The sequence below is a fragment of the Bos grunniens genome, chromosome 3 (assembly GCF_055505025.1).
Source record: "Bos grunniens cultivar Pamir isolate PY7600 chromosome 3, Bosgru_T2T1.0, whole genome shotgun sequence".
NCBI classification, from domain to species: domain Eukaryota; kingdom Metazoa; phylum Chordata; class Mammalia; order Artiodactyla; family Bovidae; genus Bos; species Bos grunniens.
In genome coordinates, this window is record NC_141167.1 from 15,375,869 (window position 1) to 15,393,490 (window position 17,622).

Sequence of the window (17,622 nt, forward strand, 5' to 3'; positions counted from 1 at the left end):
GAACTTTGAAAAGAAAAATGACACCAAGGATAAGAAACTACTCTTTATTTTAGACGACTTCATAAAATTGTTTTCACCCGTCCCCACTTCTTGCCTTTCATCCCCTTGTTTCAGTTGAAAAGTCTTGAAAGAGGTGAAGGAAAACCAGAAGGTAAACTTTGTAGCACTTAAGAAAGTGCTTCCCCCAAATGCAGCTAATCATTTCCACAGATGGGGCATTCTGCAGAACAGTCTTCCAGAAGTGGTGCTAGGATTTCATGGGGTAAGGGAGTCAGGGGCTAAGATGTTGTCTTTAGCAGAAATTCTCAAAAGAGTCCTTAATAGTCTAAGGTGGGTTGATCTCCAAGAGAAAAGGGATATGGAATGTTCCCTAAGCTTTCTTGAGCAATCTTTTTTTTTTTTTCACAGAACACATCAGAAGCAGTTTGGAGTGTGCTGGTAATACACATTTTTGAGATGGAAGTTAGAAAGCCTGATCTGTTCATATTTTTCCCCCTCCCATTCTTTGCTAACGCCAGCAATAGAGTAACTCTGGAATCCAGACCACCAGTCATATTCAGAAGGGACAGGTTTATCAAGGGTGGAATGGAAAGAACCAGCTACCTCCTCCTTTTTAAATTTTTACATTTTTCTTTAAACCTCCCTATCGTCCCCATCTAAGTTAAGCAATATGTATACTTCCTGCCTTAAGCAATCCAGTTGGGTGCTACTTCCCTCCTTTTGTGACAGAGCAACTAATTCATCACTACCTAAGGAGACCGTGCTACCAAGGCAAGATCATGGGCTGCCGGAATTTGTAAAATAATACCCAAGACACACAGAAAGCAACATACTCAGAGGAGGACAGCCATAAAGAAATTACATGGATGCATTAGCCAAGCGATACTTTTCTGAGCACTGGTCAAATCACCAGAACAGTTAAAGCATTTTTTGTGAATACCTCAGGCCTGAGTACTGGCCCCTTGGCTTGAGATGTGGCTAGATTTTCCTGAGAAAGTCACTCATCTTAGACTATTTCATTGGTTCAGTTTGTTCAGTCTCATCCAGGCCTGGGCAAAGCTCTGGCACTGACCTGCAGCAAACTCCTGATTCCTAAAAGAGTCTGACCATATCAAAGGCTGTAAAACAAGCTCCACGGCTATTAGCTAATTAAATTGGCATTCAGCACCATCTGCTGATAGGATGAGGCAAAGGATAAGATTTGTATCTTGGATCTTTCCAAGCGGGGCATGTTTGATGATGACTAGAGAAAAGGATTAGTTGCTAGCTGGATCTGAGCTCAGGCTTGGGCATAGAGGGAACTGGTTTGGGAGTGGGAGGGGTTCCCTGAGCTCTGGTTCAGACTACAAGGGTTTCACTCAAGGAAGGGTATGATGTGGGCGTAAAACCATTCTTCAGACAGTTGAAGATGGTCACCTTCAAGAGCCAGGAACACCAGCTGTCCGGCCTTGTCCATTGCCTTTAGCCCCAGGCGGTCCTGTAGAGGATAAGGCCATAATTAAGAAGCTTAATGATTTCACAGTAAAATCATAAATAATGTTAACGAGATATTCTCAAAAATGCAGTATTTTCTCTTGAGTATTAAAATTTAGGTAAATGAAATGCAAATAAGGATACTTCCCTCCCATTTTTTCCCCTGAATATTAAAAACGTGTTTTTGATGGCTGTTCCTCTCCTTGCTTGAAGCCTTGGGTGGTAGGGTTTTGGTCCACTGTGTATCTAAGCTGATCGGTCTTCTCTCAGGACACCATGGGGATGGGCGGTGGTCCATTATTGTCTTCTGATTTTTATGGAGTCAAGCAATTGGGAAAAAAGTTACGTGCCATTGAGGTTGTTCTATACAGACTTTTATACTCTGCTTTCTGGAAAGTCTCCCAAAGCTTCCAGAGGACCACCTACAAGTGGGCAAGCCATGGACAAAACCGCCTCAAAATGTCAACTGGGACTGAGCCAAAGATGGGAGAACATTAGCTAGAGAACTTAAAACATACCCAACTCTTAGATAACAAAACTCAGACACTTCAACATTCGGCAGCTGGATAAGTCATGACAGCTGGGTTGTTGAACAAGTGTGGCTGGGAAGATGAGCAGTTAGGATGGTGCCAGAATGCTGCTCCTGCTGTTCACTCTCTCAGTCGTGTCCAACTGAGACCCCGTGGACTGCAGCATGCCAGGCGTCCCTATTCACCAACTCCCAGAGTTTACCCAAACTCATGTCCATTGAGTCAGTGATGCCATCCAGCCACCTCATCCTCTGTCCCCTTCTCCTGCCCTCAATCTTTGCCAACATCTGGGTCTTTTCAAATGAGTCAGCTCTTTGCATCAGGTGGCCAAAGTACTGCAGTTTCAGCTTCAACATCAGTCCTTCCAATGAACACTCAGGACTGATCTTTAGTATGGACTGGTTGGATCTCCTTGCTGTCCAAGGGACTCTCATGAGTCTTCTCCAACACCACAGTTCAAAAGCATCAAACCACCAATTTGAGTTTCATGACAAGTTCTTAATTGTAGCTTGCAAAACTCTTAACAGACCCTAGCTTCCTTTTACCTCACCCGCAGCAGAGCACCAGAGGCAGGAGAAAAGCCAAGAGATGACAATTGGCCTCTGAAATTACTTGGGATCTGAATAGAAGGCAAGTGGTTCAGATGTATCATTTCTGCACTTTAGGAAAAGTGTCTCCAAGATAAAAGCCTGAGAATGTGGGAGACTCCAGAACTGGGAGTGGTGAAAAGCTGCTTGAGAAAAAAGCCTACCCTGAGCAAAATTCATAGCTCTGTTCCTCCCAGTCTCCTGCAGGAGGAGCTTTCCCCTGTCAGTGCCTGGTTTAACAGCATCTATTGATATTAGTGTTTTGAAGTAACAGCCCTCCATATTTTCTCATGTGGGGGCTCTTTGGATTTGTGATGGACTGTGCCTCAGCAAAGGAAGCCAGTTCTAACCCTGTTATCAGAAGGAGTTAGAGATATGTTCCTTGCCCAGGCCTGAAAACACGAGGAACAGGTCCTTTAACCTTCAGGATGGAGACTTCAGTAAACCAGTGCCTGATAAGCTGGTGCCAGAATCAGCAGCCTAACGAGTCTTGCCCACAGCACCTGCTGTGCTGGAGTGTACAGGACCAGGTATGTCACCAAAGCACCTAGCAGCTCCCAGAACTGAGCTGACAAGGACGGCACCTCCCCTCCCCAGTTACCTGTGTGTATAGGGTGCTCTCCTGTAAGGGAATGGTCTCCTTGGCTTGGCCACTTCTGTAAAATCCAAACCACTACAGGAGAGGAGGAAGAAAGGAGGTCAGATCAGATACACCCGCACATCGCCAACTACTTCAAGACTGGCTAGTAGCTAAGACTACTGACGAACAACTCCCTAAGACTGCAGCAAGGAGGGGCAACAAAGCATGTCTTGAGTCATTTCTTCTTAAGGGTGGATCCTGAGGTGTGAGTTAATCATTCCGAAGAGCTTTCCAGTTCCCTAGAATTGCTGCTTCCTACAGTTACTGAGCACCTACTCTGAAAATCCTTGTGCGGTATAAACATTCCAAGACGAATTTATGTATACAGTCCCTACTTTTAAGCAGCTCTGGTCCAATGCACAGACACAACTAATTGTTTAGCATGGAAGTCAGCAAACTTTTCCATAATAAACACAAAATAATTCAGGCTTTAAGGGGCCACGTGGTTGCAACTACTAAATACTGCCATTGTAATACAAAAGCCACGAGACAGTATTTTTTAAATGAATATGGCTGCATTCTTTTTTTCCTCTGTCTCTGCCCACCAGCTCCCAGCTGCATCCCAGCATGGCATGTGGGATCCTGGCCAGGCATCAAACCCACATCCCCTGCAGTGGAAGCTTGGAGTCTTAACCAGTGGACTGCCAGGGAAGTCTCAATATGGCTGCATTCTAATGAAACTATTATAGACACTGAAATTTGTAACTCATGTAATTTTCACATTATCAAAGTTTTTTACTTTTTTCTACCATTTAAAAACAAAAACCATTTTCCTTCGTGGGCCATACAAAAGCAGGTGCAGGGTGGATTCAGCCCATAGGCTGTGGTGTGCTCTGACACAGTGTGATGAACACTGATATGATAGAGACTGATAATTCTTAAGAGGGAGTAAATTCTGCCTAGAAGAGGGGTGGCTTTCTGGATGGAGGAAATGACATCTGAGCTGAACAGGAGCCTGTCAGGTGGAGAAGCCCAGGGAAGGGCATTTTAGAGACTAAAGCATGAACAAAGGAACACAAGAAACCTGGGCCGGGAGCAGGGCATTTCCAGTAGCGCAATATGACTTGGTCTGAGAGGGGATGAAGGGATCATGAAGTAAGATTAGGTTGGAAAGAAATCAAAGCCAAGTCAAGGCTGAACGTGAATGTGAACCTCAGGGAGTTACAGATTTTGGACTGGTGCTGCTGAACCTTTTCTGGATCACAGATTTCTGAAAATCTGATAAAAAATTTCCAGACCCTTCCTCAGAGAATGCAACTTCAGCTTACCCTTGAACAACATGGGTGTGAACTGCTCGGGTCCACTTTTTTGTGGATTTTGTTCAGTACTGTGGATGCTGAGGGACAACTATAAGTTATATGTAGATTTCTGACTGTGCAAAGCACCAGCGTCCCTAACCCCTATGTTGTTCAAGGGTCAACTGTATATAAGTTTGCAAACAGTTTTGGGTTGTGGGGGGTTACAACCCTGAGTGTCCCATTTATAGACCTCAGAACCCCTGCTCTACACAAATGTGGGTGGAAGGGACTGACAATTCTTCCGAGTAGGCAGCTGTGGGGTTTTTTTTTGTTTTTTTAAAATTGATTTATTTATTTGGCTACATTGGGTCTTGGTTGCAGCATGTGGGATCTTAGTTCCCTGACCAGGGACTGAAGCTGCATCCCCTGCATTGGGAGAACAGAGTTTTAACCCCTGAACCACCAGAGAAGTCCTCAGGCAGCTATGTTTTAATGCCATTTCTCTGCCAGTCTCCTGGCATGTTGTGGCCTAAGAAGCGTCTCACCTCAGAATCCACAGGATCCACAATGGTATCATTGAGGAATTTCACCATCACAAACTTCTTGAGGGCCATCAGGTTTTTCTTGTAGGACTCATTGACACCCTGGAGGAAAAGGCAATAGTAAGAACCGTGGGGACATTACCATCAGATTCTAGCCAGGGAATTAAAAGCTTGCAGTGCTCTGGTCTGCGTGACCCTGGGTTTCTTCTCCATGGTAATGGGCTGCTTTTCTCGCTTCCTGCCCAGAACACACCAGGTACAGCCTTTTTCTTAACATGCCATCTGATTGACTGCTCCCAGCAACCATGGCGGACAGATGGCCACCATGAATCTCTCACTGCACTCCACAGGTCTCCATCACATAGGTTAAAGGCTTCTAGCCAGAGAAAGCCAAGGCAAAATAAGAAACTGCGAACTCTGAGTGGTTCTGCCATACTATTCTGTTACCGTCGCCCCCCTCTTCAAATTCTGTTTTTGTTTGTTTGTTTTAAACCTCCAGATATGCCAATAAAAACTGAGCCAGAATCTCCCAACCCATGTTCATCTCTGGGACGCGCTCAGTGCCCTGTGCAGTCTCTCTTCGTAAGTAAATCACTCTTCTGAAAAAATACGACCCCAAAGCGATCCACTGGAAAGGCTTCCCTCAGTAAGGCAGCAGTTGAGTTTCCTGCCAGCCAGCACCTATTGAGTTCACCCCGCTGCTTCAACACTAGGCAACAGGAAGAATCCACAGGAAGAAAGCCAAATGAATTTCAGCCTCCCTAAAGCGACTTAGCAGCAGCAGCAGCAGCAGCAGAAGGAACTGAACCTCATAAGCACCGCCTCCCCCAACACAGAACTTCCGGTTTCCTGGGTTCTGCCTGGGATATTTGGACAGTCACTGCTCATCTGTTTATAATGTCCCTAACAGGAAAGGGAATGCACAATTATGGTAGCCTGGCTTGGGTGCTTACTCTCTCTTGATTAATATCTGCCAGGAAGATGCTGTGGTTGCGGTATATGTCCTCCCTGATGGGGTCGTGCCAGTATTCTGCTTGCACCAGGCTGCGGGAGAAAAAAAAATAAAGGTGACCAAGCGGCACACTAGTCAGTATGCCTGAGGCTGGCCCTGGGCACAGGCCACCAAGAGACCGAAGGGGCAAAAGACCAGAGCCTTCTGTTCCTGCTGCCTGATCCCTTTTTCCTTAGCATTTCCTATGCTCCTTCCTTCTTGTCCTTGAGACCTAGCTTAAATATCTTTTCTTCAAAGACCATTCTGGCCAAACTAGGCACCTCCTCCACTGCTGTCCATCACTGCATCTTGTTTCTGCCACAGCCTTAGCTGGTACTAAGGGGGGTCTAGGTCCCTGATCAGGGATCGAACCCAGGCTCCCCTGCATTGGGAACTCAGAGTCTTAACCACTGGACCATCAGGGAAGTCCCTGGGCTATCTTATTTTGAACTTCCAGGATCTCTCTCTTACTCTTTAATGATTGGTTTTATTTGAATTCTTTTCTAGAGTCATGGATGATCTCTTTCTCTCTGAAGATAATAACATAGGCTTTTTTTTTGTTTAAGGTTTCCTTCAGCTTCTTGAATTGCCATCTGTTTCTTCCAAGTCCCTTTTTACTTTTTGTTGTTTTGATCTATCTTCTATTTTGGAAGCTTTCCTCAGATGTCTGATGGAGGGGTGGGTGGCGGTCCTTGGCTCACTGTTCATATTTAAACAAGAGCTTCCCTGATAGCTCAGTTGGTAAAGAATCCGCCTGCAATGCAGGAGACCCTGGTTCAATTCCTGGGTGGGGAAGATCGGCTGGAGAAGGGATAGACTACCCACTCCAGATTTCTTGGGCTTCCCTTGTGGTTCAGCTGGTTAAGAATCCGCCTGCAATGCGGGAGACCTAGGTTCAATCCCTGGGTTGGGAAGATCCCCTGGAGACAGGAAAGGCTCCCCACTCCAATATTCTGGCCTGGAGAATTCCATGGACTGTATTGTTCATGGGGTTGCAAAGAGTCAGACACAACTGAGCCACTTTCACTTTCACTGAGCTGAATGGAAATTCTTCACACAGTTGGAAGTTCTTCACACAGTTCAGTTCAGTCGCTCAGTCATGTCCAACTCTTTGCGACCCCATGAACTGACGCATGCCAGGCCTCCCTGTCCATCACCAACTCCTGGAGTCTACCCAAACCCATGTCCATTGAGTTGGTGATGCCATCCAACCATCTCATCCTCTGTTGTCCCCTTCTCCTCCTGCCCCCAATCCCTCCCAGCATCCGGGTCTTTTCAAATGAGTCAGCTCTTCGCATGAGGTGGCCAAAATACTGGAGTTTCAGCTTCAACATGAGTCCTTTCAATGAACACCCAGGACTGATCTTTAGAATGGACTGGTTGGATCTCCTTGCAGTCCAAGGGACTCTCAAGAATCTTCTCCAACACCACAGTTGAAAAGCATCAATTCTTCGGCACTCAGCTTTCTTCACAGTCCAACTCTCACGTCCATACATGACCACTGAAAAAACCATAGCCTTGACTAGACGGATCTTTGTTGACAAAGTAAAGTCTCTGCATTTTAATATGCTGTCTAGGTTGGTCATAACTTTCCTTCCAAGGAGTAAGTGTCTTTTAATTTAGACAGCTATCTACTGGTGGTTCCACTACGTGCTAGTCGAAAGGAGTCCTGATTTGTTGGAGGATTGCAAAACATCAACCTGCAGATCTCTCTGGGACCAATCAGTTTTTTCAGGGAGGGATCCATCAAACTTCTGCCAAGGAGGAATAACCTGGCTGCTATCATTCTGGGAATCAAACAGGAGGAGGTGGGTTTTCACTATGGTATCTTATCACCATCCTGTGTTTATTATCACAAAGTCTGGTACTTCTTGAGTTAAACTGCTCCAGAAAATAAATTTGGCTTCTCTTGTCAGGGTTGGGGACGAGCAGTCACTTGGACATACACTTAAGGGATTCGGGGAGTCTGATCACTGTTTCTACAGATTTTCAACAAAGAGTCTCATGCACTTACTCTACCAAAGTATCTTAGATGTCAAATTCCTGAGTCTTTCTGAGATTATAAAAAGTGAACTGGTCCCTTCTTGTCAGTGTTTCCTTCAACAGACATAAAGGTTTCAGAATTTTCTGCTCTGCTAAAACAGTTATCACTCATTCATCTGCTTTCTTTCAAAAAACATACTGACATCTTTTTCATCATCTCTTCTCTCCTCTCTGTTCTCTTTGCCCTTGTGAGTTTATCACAGTTTATTCTTTTAGCTTCCCTGGTGGCTCAGAGGTTATAGTGTCTGCCTGCAATGCCAAAGACTCTGGTTCGACCCCTGGGTCGGGAACATCCCCTGGAGAAGGAAATGGCAACCCACTCCAGTATTCTTGCCTGGAGAATCCCATGGACAGAGGAGCGTGGTGGGCTACAGTCCACGGGGTCGCAAAGAGTTGGACACGACTCAGCACTCTTGCCACGTTGTTGCCATTCTTTTGCTTTGTTGTTGTTTAGTCACTAAGTCATGTCTGATTCCTCTGTGACCCCATGGATTGTAGCTCATCAGGCTCCTCTGTCCAAGGGATTCTCCAGGCAAGAATACTCGAGTGGGTTGCCATGCCCTCCTCCAGGGGATCTCCCTGACCCAGGGATCAAACCCAGTCTCTTACGTCTCCTGCATTGGCAGGCAGGCTCTTTACCACTAGCGCCACCTGGGAAGCCCCATAACCATACTAGTTGATCCCAAATCTCAGCTATCACCCAGAATATTCTAGACCTACTAAATCCAAATTTCTAGGGATGAAGCTCTGGAATTCATTTTTAATGAATTTCCCAGGGGGTCTGACATATAATTTAGGTTTGGGAACAACTGAAGGACAACATACTCCAAAAGTAATTCTGAATATGTTTAAATACCCAAACATATGTAGTTGAGGACACTGATGTAAGAGGTTAACCCTTTGCTGCTGACAATATAAAGAATCTGTCCTTCAAATATTAACAGTAGTTTCTTAGCTTGAGTAATTTCTATAGGCTTGTTTTTTTTTTTAAGATGAAAATGTATTGTTGTAATTACATTCTTCTTATATAGAAAAATGTCCTCCCTTTCTTTAAATTACTATTAGAGCAGCTTTAGATTTACAATAAAATGAAGCAGATAGTATAAAGATATTCACAATCATTTGAATATCATTTAAATATCACTAGCAACTACTCCTAGAATCACGGTTAGCATGCAAGTCCTCGTGATATCATCATGCGGTGACAGTTCTGCATCCTTCTCGGCCAACCGTACATACCGTTCCTGTATAGCTTTGTTGTAAGCCCCAGCGTTCAGTGTTTTTCTGATGAAGTCACAGATGTGTGAGCTTTCTCCTGGGCACCGAGGGAGTCCAAAAACACCTACAGCAGCAGAAGACAAATACCCGTGCCTTTAATAATCATGTCCTGAATACCTACTATGTGCAGGGCATTGAGAGAAACAAAAAAACCAGCAATAGATCCTGATTTCATTCATTCATTTCTTAAGGAAATAATGTCTTTGGAATTAATACTCTAACCGGCTCCCTCCTCCTCCGGTGTTCCCTCTCCTTTCTGCCTCAGGCCCTTTGCACCCACTCCCCTCCAGAGGATGTGCTTCTCACTGCTTCAACAGGGGGCCTCATTCTCATCTCTTGGGTCTTGGCTTAGAGAAGTCATATCTGAGAACCCTAACTCAAGCAGTGCTCAACCCCTGTTCCTCCCCCAACCCAGTTATACCTGCGTCCTCATCAATAACATTTTGCGGGGTACCAGACATACCAATTCTAAGCATATATTGGCAATAATTAATTTAATCCTTACAATCACCCTGTGGAGTAGAAATCATTATTTAGAGCATATTACGGATAGGAAACTTTTAAATGGAGAAGTTAGATACTTTGAGGTTAGACAGTAAGTGACGGAGCCAAGACATGAACATGAGCATTCTGGCTCCAGCGGCCAGGCCTTTCACAAATATAACCACTGTTCTGCCATTATTGTGTTTTTTCTTTACCACAGTTACTGCTATCTGTATTTATTTTGTTTGCTTACTTGTTTCGTGTCTACTCTCCCCTACTAGGATGGAAGTTTCATGAAGACAGAAACCTTATCGGTCTTGTTTTGAGGTTTTCAATAAATATTCATGGAATCAATGAATGAATGATAAAGCTGTTTCTACCAATTTGCATCTGAATAAAACATATACTTTTAAAAAGTATTTTCCTACCTGTTATTTTATTTCCTCCTCTGAAAAATTCCCGTAAGATGGGCAGCGTCTTATTTTAGCTTCTTTCTGTGAGAGGGACCCTACGATACCAAATTACTTGCCCAATTAACACTTAATTGGATGAATTCAATTTACTGATTATAAGGGGAATCCTGCTCCTACACTCAACCAGCTTAACAGCTAAATCCATCAGAACAGAAATAAAGTTCTACCCCAAGACACATCTGCCCCAAAAGTTTATTAATTCTATCTAAATAGCAAACCTGTTGGGGTGTTTTTTTTTTGAAAGATTTAATCTCTGCTGTTAATTTTACAGACAAAAAAAGTCTAGACACTATTCACTGCCTAAGTCCCAATTCAATATGACACCACTCACGTCAAAACAGGAAAGGTTGTTGGACTTTCCAAACTCCTCAACCACTGCCTGCTACACGGCTGCAACCATCTCAACTGCAGGAAATCATGTCAATTATATTAGAGAAAAGTAGGCAGTAATGTAATGACTCCCCTGTGTTCCAGGTGTCTGGAATCCGGTTTTGTCATCACTGCTGGCTAGTTTGTTATAGCTTAGCAAAACAGGATTTGGGGGAGGATGGCTGACTTCTTGTACAAATAGAGATGCTAGAATATTTTAGGTAAAAAGGACAAAGTTACCTTGATGTTGTCCCCCAATTGAGATGAGATTGACCATGGGAGGTGATGGGCATCTCTGAGCCACTGCCCGCCTGGAGAAAAAAAAAGGGATTATCAGTTTCCACTGTCAGATGGAAATAGATCATCAATAATCAACTCCCCAGGGGAGTCTGGGGGAGAATGGGTACATATATATGTATGGCTGAGTCCCTTCACTGTTCACCGGAAACTCACATTATCTGCTAATCAACTATACCTCAATACAAAATTAAAAGTTTAAAAAAAAAAAACTTCCCAGATTAAGTTACTTAATCTGTGGTTCCCCAAAGCCACAAAGTTTCAGGATTTATTTTCCTCTGATACAGCCAAACACAAATCTTTATTCCTTCATAGAAAATAAATTAAGTTCCACAGAGCTTCTTTCAAGAGGCTATTTTAGAAGAGTTTCCCATCCAAGGTAGATGAAGATTCCAGAAACACTAAACGGATAGATCTACCTGCATTAAAGGGCAAACAGTCAGTTTCACGTGATACGATATATAAGTGGTATGATATAACAGAAAGGGACTTACAGAAACTGGCCTCCCTGGGAGAATCCCATAGCATTGTAGCCTTGCTGCAATTTAGGATCCTTAGCAAGAATCTGACACACTGTTGTTACTTGGGAGTTGACATTCAAAAAGAAGCTGTTCTCCACATCCTAAAAGAGAAATCAAAGGACGGGGCTGAACACAAGCACTGGCACCTTCTCTAAGAGGCAAACTTGTTTAGGTTGGTACCCTCATAAGCCACTCAAGAACTTAAGTATCATTGTATGGTCTTCTGCTAAAAATGCAAGGTAATGCATTTTAATATTACATTCTACGAAATCAGTCAGCAAACCTTCAAAGGAACTGAACGGTGAAGCGCCTCACCTCTCTGAGAGTCTTCCCAATCTCTAAAGACAAGACGTGAATTCCAGGTATTTTCTTCTCAACCATTTTTTTAATAGCACCCATACTTAAGGGATTACAACAGCTGTCTCCTAGACAACAAAGACAATCATGGAAACTTATGAGTAACACAACATTATTTAACTTAAAACTTTGTACTTCAAAAGCATTAATGAAAATATGCAAAGTCAACACAGAGAAGAAAATATTTGCAAAACATACTTAATAAGCATTTAATATCTGAAATATACAAAGAACTCTACGAGTCAGCAAGAAGATAATCTAATTAAAATAGGAAAAGGACTTGAACAGACATCTCTTCAAAGAAGATATACAAATGGCCAACAAGCACATGAAATTATGTTCAACATCACTGATCATTAAGGAAATGCACATCAAAATCACAATGAGGTACCAATGCAAACCTACTAAGATGCCTTTAAAGCCTTCAATATTTTTTTTAATTAACTTATTTAAAAATGGAAAATAACAGACTTACCTGGTGGTCCAGTAGTTAAGAATCCACCTGCCAATGCAGGGGATGTGGTCCTAGAAGACTCTACATGCCACAGGGAACTAAGCCTGTGTGCCACAACTACTGAGCCCACTCACCCCAGAGCCCCTGCACCACAAGAGGAGCCACCGCAACGAGAAACCCATACCCTGTGACCAGAGAAAGCCCTCACACAGCAACGAAGACCCAGTGCAGCCAAAATAAAAAATAAATGTAAAAAACTTTTTTTTTCGTGTGTGTGTGCAATTAATTATGAAGAGACCTTGTCCGCCTTGTCAGATAAGTTTAACGTTTTCGTTTGAGGCATGAAGAAGAAAAGGGTTTCCGTTCTCCAGCAGTGAGCCTTAGCGTCAGCCATTAGTTTAAGAAAAATGAAGGAAAAATTGTGCAATTTTTTGTTTCGTGAGCACATTAGTGCTTCGCCTTTGGCCGCGGCCGTGGCCGTCTTGCCGTTTTCAGACTTGGGAGACGAGGTGGCTGTTGTAATTGCTGATCCTGTGAGAATGTGAAACTGGATAATATATGAAACGCAAAATAAAAAGAAATCATCCAAAGCAAAAAAAAAAAACCAAACTTTTAAATAGAAAATAACAAGTGTTGGCAAAGACAGGGAGAAACAGGAACCCTTCACATTGCTGGTGGAAACTGTGAAAACAATTGGATGGTTCCTCAAAAAGTTAAATACACAATGACCATTTGACCCATTAATTTCAATTCTAAATACATAACCAAGAAAAGGGAAAACCTATGTCCCTACAGAGCCCTGTACAAGAATACTTAAAGCAGCATTATCTGTAATAGCTAAAGGTGGGAAACACTCAAAAGTCCGTCAATGGATGACTGGATAAACAAATTATGGTAGATATATACAAGCAAATACTATTTTGCCATAAAAAGGAACAAAGTATTGAAACATGCTACAACATGGATGAACCTCAAAAATGTTATTTTAAGTGAAATAAGCCAGATATGAAAGCTTATATACTGTATAGTTCCTTTTATATGACACATCCAGAACAGGCAAATCCACTGAAACAGAAAGCAGACTGAACATTTCCTGGGGTGATGGGAAGACGGGGTGAAGAGTGATTCCTTAAAACGGGGCACACATGTTTTCTGCGGTGATGAAAAAGTTTTGAAACTAGAGAGAAGTGGTGGTTGCACAACATGAATACACTAAATGCCACTGAACTTATGCTTTAACATGGTTAAGCGTATGTTACATGAATTTCACCTCAACGACAACAAAAAGAACAACATTTTTTGCTCCGCTCATGTTGTTAACAAGTAATAACTTCAAAAGCCCAACACGGTATCATAGGGACCCCAAATTCACAATTGAAAATAAGCAGAGGTGCGTGTTCTCTTATCATCTAGAGCATCTGCGGCTCACAGGCCCCAAGGCACCTTGAAATCTTCTCTCTCTTTAGGGCCAGGACTAGAGCAAGACAAGTAAAGAAAGCTCAGGTAAGTGCTGACGCTGAACTCACATTCTGCACTTTTTTTTCTTCCTGTTTCAAGGAACCAAGAACTAAGAATAGGAAGCAAAGTGACTGACTGCTGAGTAGGATAAGTGGGCTAAGATCATTTTCCATTTTGAACTTAATCTTTCCATTTTCAACCTGAGAGCTAAACTTAAAAATTCGTTTTTAAAGAAGGAAAAGAGCTCGAGCATGTTCTATTTCTCACACTGAACTATAATCACGGGTTACTTAGGTGGCTTCCAAATAGACTGTGCTCTGGGAGAACACAGAGCTCTCATGCTCTCTTTTAACTCCACTGCAGTAGCCTGAGGCCCTGGCACAGACCCTTGAAAGAACAATCTCTACTTACTGACTCTAATTCCTCTCTGAACATTTTTCTTTCACCTATTCCAATAAGGTTCTCACTCTCACCACTCCCCTAAAAGTGGTTTAATCAAGGTCATTACTGATCTTCCCATTGTTAAATCCAATAACCAATTCTTAGCCCTCATCTTAGTTGACCTATCACCAACATTTCACAGTTTGCTATCCCTTCCTCTTGAAACATTTTCACGTGGTTTCCAAGACATTGCACTCTCCTGACTCCACCTTCTCCCTAGCTGTTCTATCTCTGTCTCCTTTGCTAGTTCCTCTCCATCCCCCTGGGGGCTTCCCTGGTGGCTTAAGGGTAAAGAATCTGGTTTGATCCCTGGGTAGGGAAGATCCCCTGGAGAAGGAAATGGCAACCCACTCCAGTATTCTTGCCTGGAGAATTCCATGGACAGAGGAGCCTGGCGGGCTACAGTCCACAGGCTCAAAAGAGTCAGACATGACTGAAGCGACTTAGCACACATGCATTCCATCTCTACATCCTCCAGATGCTGGGAATGCCTCAGAGCTCGGTCTTTAGACCTCTTTCCTCTTCTGAATATCGTCACTCCCTAGGTGATCTTGTCCAGTCTCACGGCTTTAAATACTAGCCATATGCCAAAGGTTCCCAACTTAATCCTCCAGCCTGTATCTGTCTCAAGACTCCAAACTCCAAATGCCTCTACATCTCCTGAATATGTAACAAACATCTCAAATTTAGTAAGTCCCAAAGCACATCCTTGATTTTCACCCTACAGGCTCCCCCATTTTGGTAAAATGACAACCTCATCCTTCTCGTTGTCCAGGCCATGGAATCATCCTTGACTCCTTTCTCACGCCATATATAATCTGTTAGCAAATCCTACTGGTTCTATCTTCAAACTGTTTCCAAATGTTGACTACTTTCCAACATCTCCCCTTTTACTATACTTTTTCAAGTCACCGTCACCTCATTTCAGTTCAGTTCAGTCGCTCAGTCATGTCTGACTCTTTGTGACCCCATGGACTGCAGCACGCCAGGCGTCCCTGTCGATCACCAACTCCCAGAGTTTACTCACTCATGTCCATTGAGTCGGTGATGCCATTCAACCATCTCATCCTCTGTCGTCCCCTTCTCCTCCCACCTTCAATCTTTCCCAGCATCTTGTTTAGATTATTGCAAAAGCTTTCTAACTTTTTTCCCTGCAAAGGTCCATGACCTCCTACAATCTAGTCTCAATATAGCAACTTGTCTTTGTTCTGTCACTCAGTTGTGTCTGACTCTTTTGGACCCCATGGACTGCAGCATGCCAGGCTTCCCTATCCTTCACCACCTCCCGGAGCTTGTTCAAACTCATGTCCATTGAGTTGCTGATGCCATCCAACCATCTCATCCTCTGTCGTCCCCTTCTCCTCCCACCTTCAATCATTCCCAGCATCAGGGAATATAGGAACTAGAGTGCTTTTAAAATGCAAATCAGATCATGTCACTCATCTGCTCAAAACTCACAACAATGTCCCATCTCTTCTAGCCAAAGTTCCTACAGTAGCCTTAGTAGCCCCAACAACATATGCAGGCCATCCTCCTACCCCTATTTTCTTCTGACTCACTGCGTTTCAGCTACACTGACCTGAGTGTTGCTCCTTGAACACACTAGACATACTAGATATACTTCTGCCTCATGGCTTTGCATTTGCTGATCTTTCCACCATATACTCACATGGCATCTTCTCTCATGGACTTCAGGCCTTTGCTCAGATAATCACTTTTTCAGTAAATCCTGACTTTGCTCTATGAAACTGCAAGCCCTCACTTGCACTCTCTATCCGCCCCCTCCCCTGCTTTATTTTCCTCCATTGCACGAGGAATTTGACATATGTTTATTTATCGTTTGTCTCTTCCACTGGGAAGTTCTAAAAGAGCAAAGAATTTAGTCTGTTTAGTTTACTGTATCCTCAGGATCCAGTAGGTAGTCAATGGCTACGCGTCAAAAGTATAAACGAATTACAGGTGCCTAAGAAATCTCTGTTCAATGCATGAATGAACAAAAGGATGGAGATACCGCGGTCGCGCAGGCACAACCCTGCCTTCCCGAGCGAGAGTCGGATGCTGCACCCTGACGCCACTGCCGTGAGATTAAACCAGGACACCGCGTAAAACCCTACCGCAGTGCACAGCCTGCTGTGAGCGCTTACGAAAAGACAGCTCCTTCCTCATCATCTCCCTTTCCAATGCAGGATAACCCCTAAATCCTAAAACGTGGAGCCAGTCCGGTCCTGTGTGACCATGGTCCCCGCCCTCCACACTTGCACTTTGCAGACGCGAACCCAGGCTCGGAGAGGGAAAGGGTCGCGAAACCTTTTTGACTCTCTTCTCACTCCCTCCTTCACTCACCCATCCCATGCCAGATCACCAGCGGCAGGGGAGCCGGCGGGTCGAGATGCCCCAGCGCCAGGGAAGTGCAGGAACCCAGCAGGAAAGCGAGAGCCAAAAGCCACAAGCAGCCGGACGACGCCATCTTGACTATATCACGTGACCGCGCTCCCCTGGCCCCGGCCTCTATGCAGGCGCGGGCGCGAGGGCGGCCGCGGCCGCGGGCGCATCGCATCCGCCACACCTCCGTCTGGGTTACCCCGGTCCGACGGGCGTCTCTCCTGGCTAGTTACCCCAGTAGACTGCTCGCCATCAGAAATCAAACGCGTGCCAACATATTCTCAGTGCTTCCTGTGCATCAAGCACTGTTCTAAGCGCTTTACATCTGGTAACTGCTTTAATTCCCATCACGCCCAAATACCCTTCTCCCCATTTTACAGGTCAGGACACTTGAGGCACTGAGAATGTGGGTTAGTAACCAATGTCACAGAGATAGTACGTTGGTGGATCCAAAGGCTTTGCTCTTACCCTTGCATCGCCCTGCCTTTGGAAGAAAAGTACTTTGTGAAAGACAAGGAAGAAAGAAAAAAGAGCTGACTCAGCTCTTTGTCAGAAATTGAAGGAGAGTTATAATTTCCAGGGCTAATCATAGCAGTGTGGTGTTTGCTATCGTGAAGGAAAGATAGAACTTCAAAAGGCAAAGATAAAATGCCAGAGAAGGACTGGTATAAGCTAAGATAGAGAGGGAAGGTACATGTTTTCTAGAAGTGTCACAACTTCCAGATTGACAAGAGCGTCTGATGGATGTAAGCATGGTGGGAAAAGCCACTGCCATTTTCTGGTATAATCTCAAAAGCTGAATTATGGTAGGAACCTCTCATCCACCATTTCCCACTTTTCATTTGCCTCTAGATTAGTAATCTCAATCCTTGCCCGCAAAAGAAAAAAATGATTTTTTTCAGCAAAACTTTGAAATTGTTTAAATGGAGAGTTTAAGTGAATTAAAGTGTATCCATTATATAATGGAAAATTGTGAGGTGGATTTTATTAAAGGATAGGTAAATTTGTATATGTGGTGCTGGTTGTTTAGTCTCTTAAGTCATGTCTGACTCTTTCGCAACCCTA

The 17,622-nt window shown here is 43.8% G+C and overlaps 1 protein-coding gene and 1 non-coding gene across 2 annotated transcripts; one reads left to right on the forward strand and one right to left on the reverse strand.

The window, feature by feature from the left end:
- Positions 1 to 30: 30 nt before the first annotated feature.
- On the reverse strand, positions 31 to 16,658 carry PPT1 (palmitoyl-protein thioesterase 1). Its single transcript, XM_086381007.1, has 9 exons — positions 16,519 to 16,658; positions 11,781 to 11,890; positions 11,439 to 11,566; positions 10,888 to 10,958; positions 9,284 to 9,386; positions 5,964 to 6,054; positions 5,014 to 5,112; positions 3,192 to 3,263; positions 31 to 1,477 (listed from the first exon to the last, which is right to left on the reverse strand). The coding sequence occupies exons 1-9, from the start codon at positions 16,640 to 16,642 to the stop codon at positions 1,355 to 1,357; spliced, it is 921 nt and encodes a 306-aa protein (XP_086237133.1). The 5' UTR covers positions 16,643 to 16,658; the 3' UTR covers positions 31 to 1,354.
- LOC147375075 (small nucleolar RNA SNORA79) lies at positions 1,659 to 1,805 on the forward strand. The gene has a single exon (XR_015161745.1). It is a non-coding gene; the product is annotated as a small nucleolar RNA SNORA79 (small nucleolar RNA).
- Positions 16,659 to 17,622: the final 964 nt, after the last annotated feature.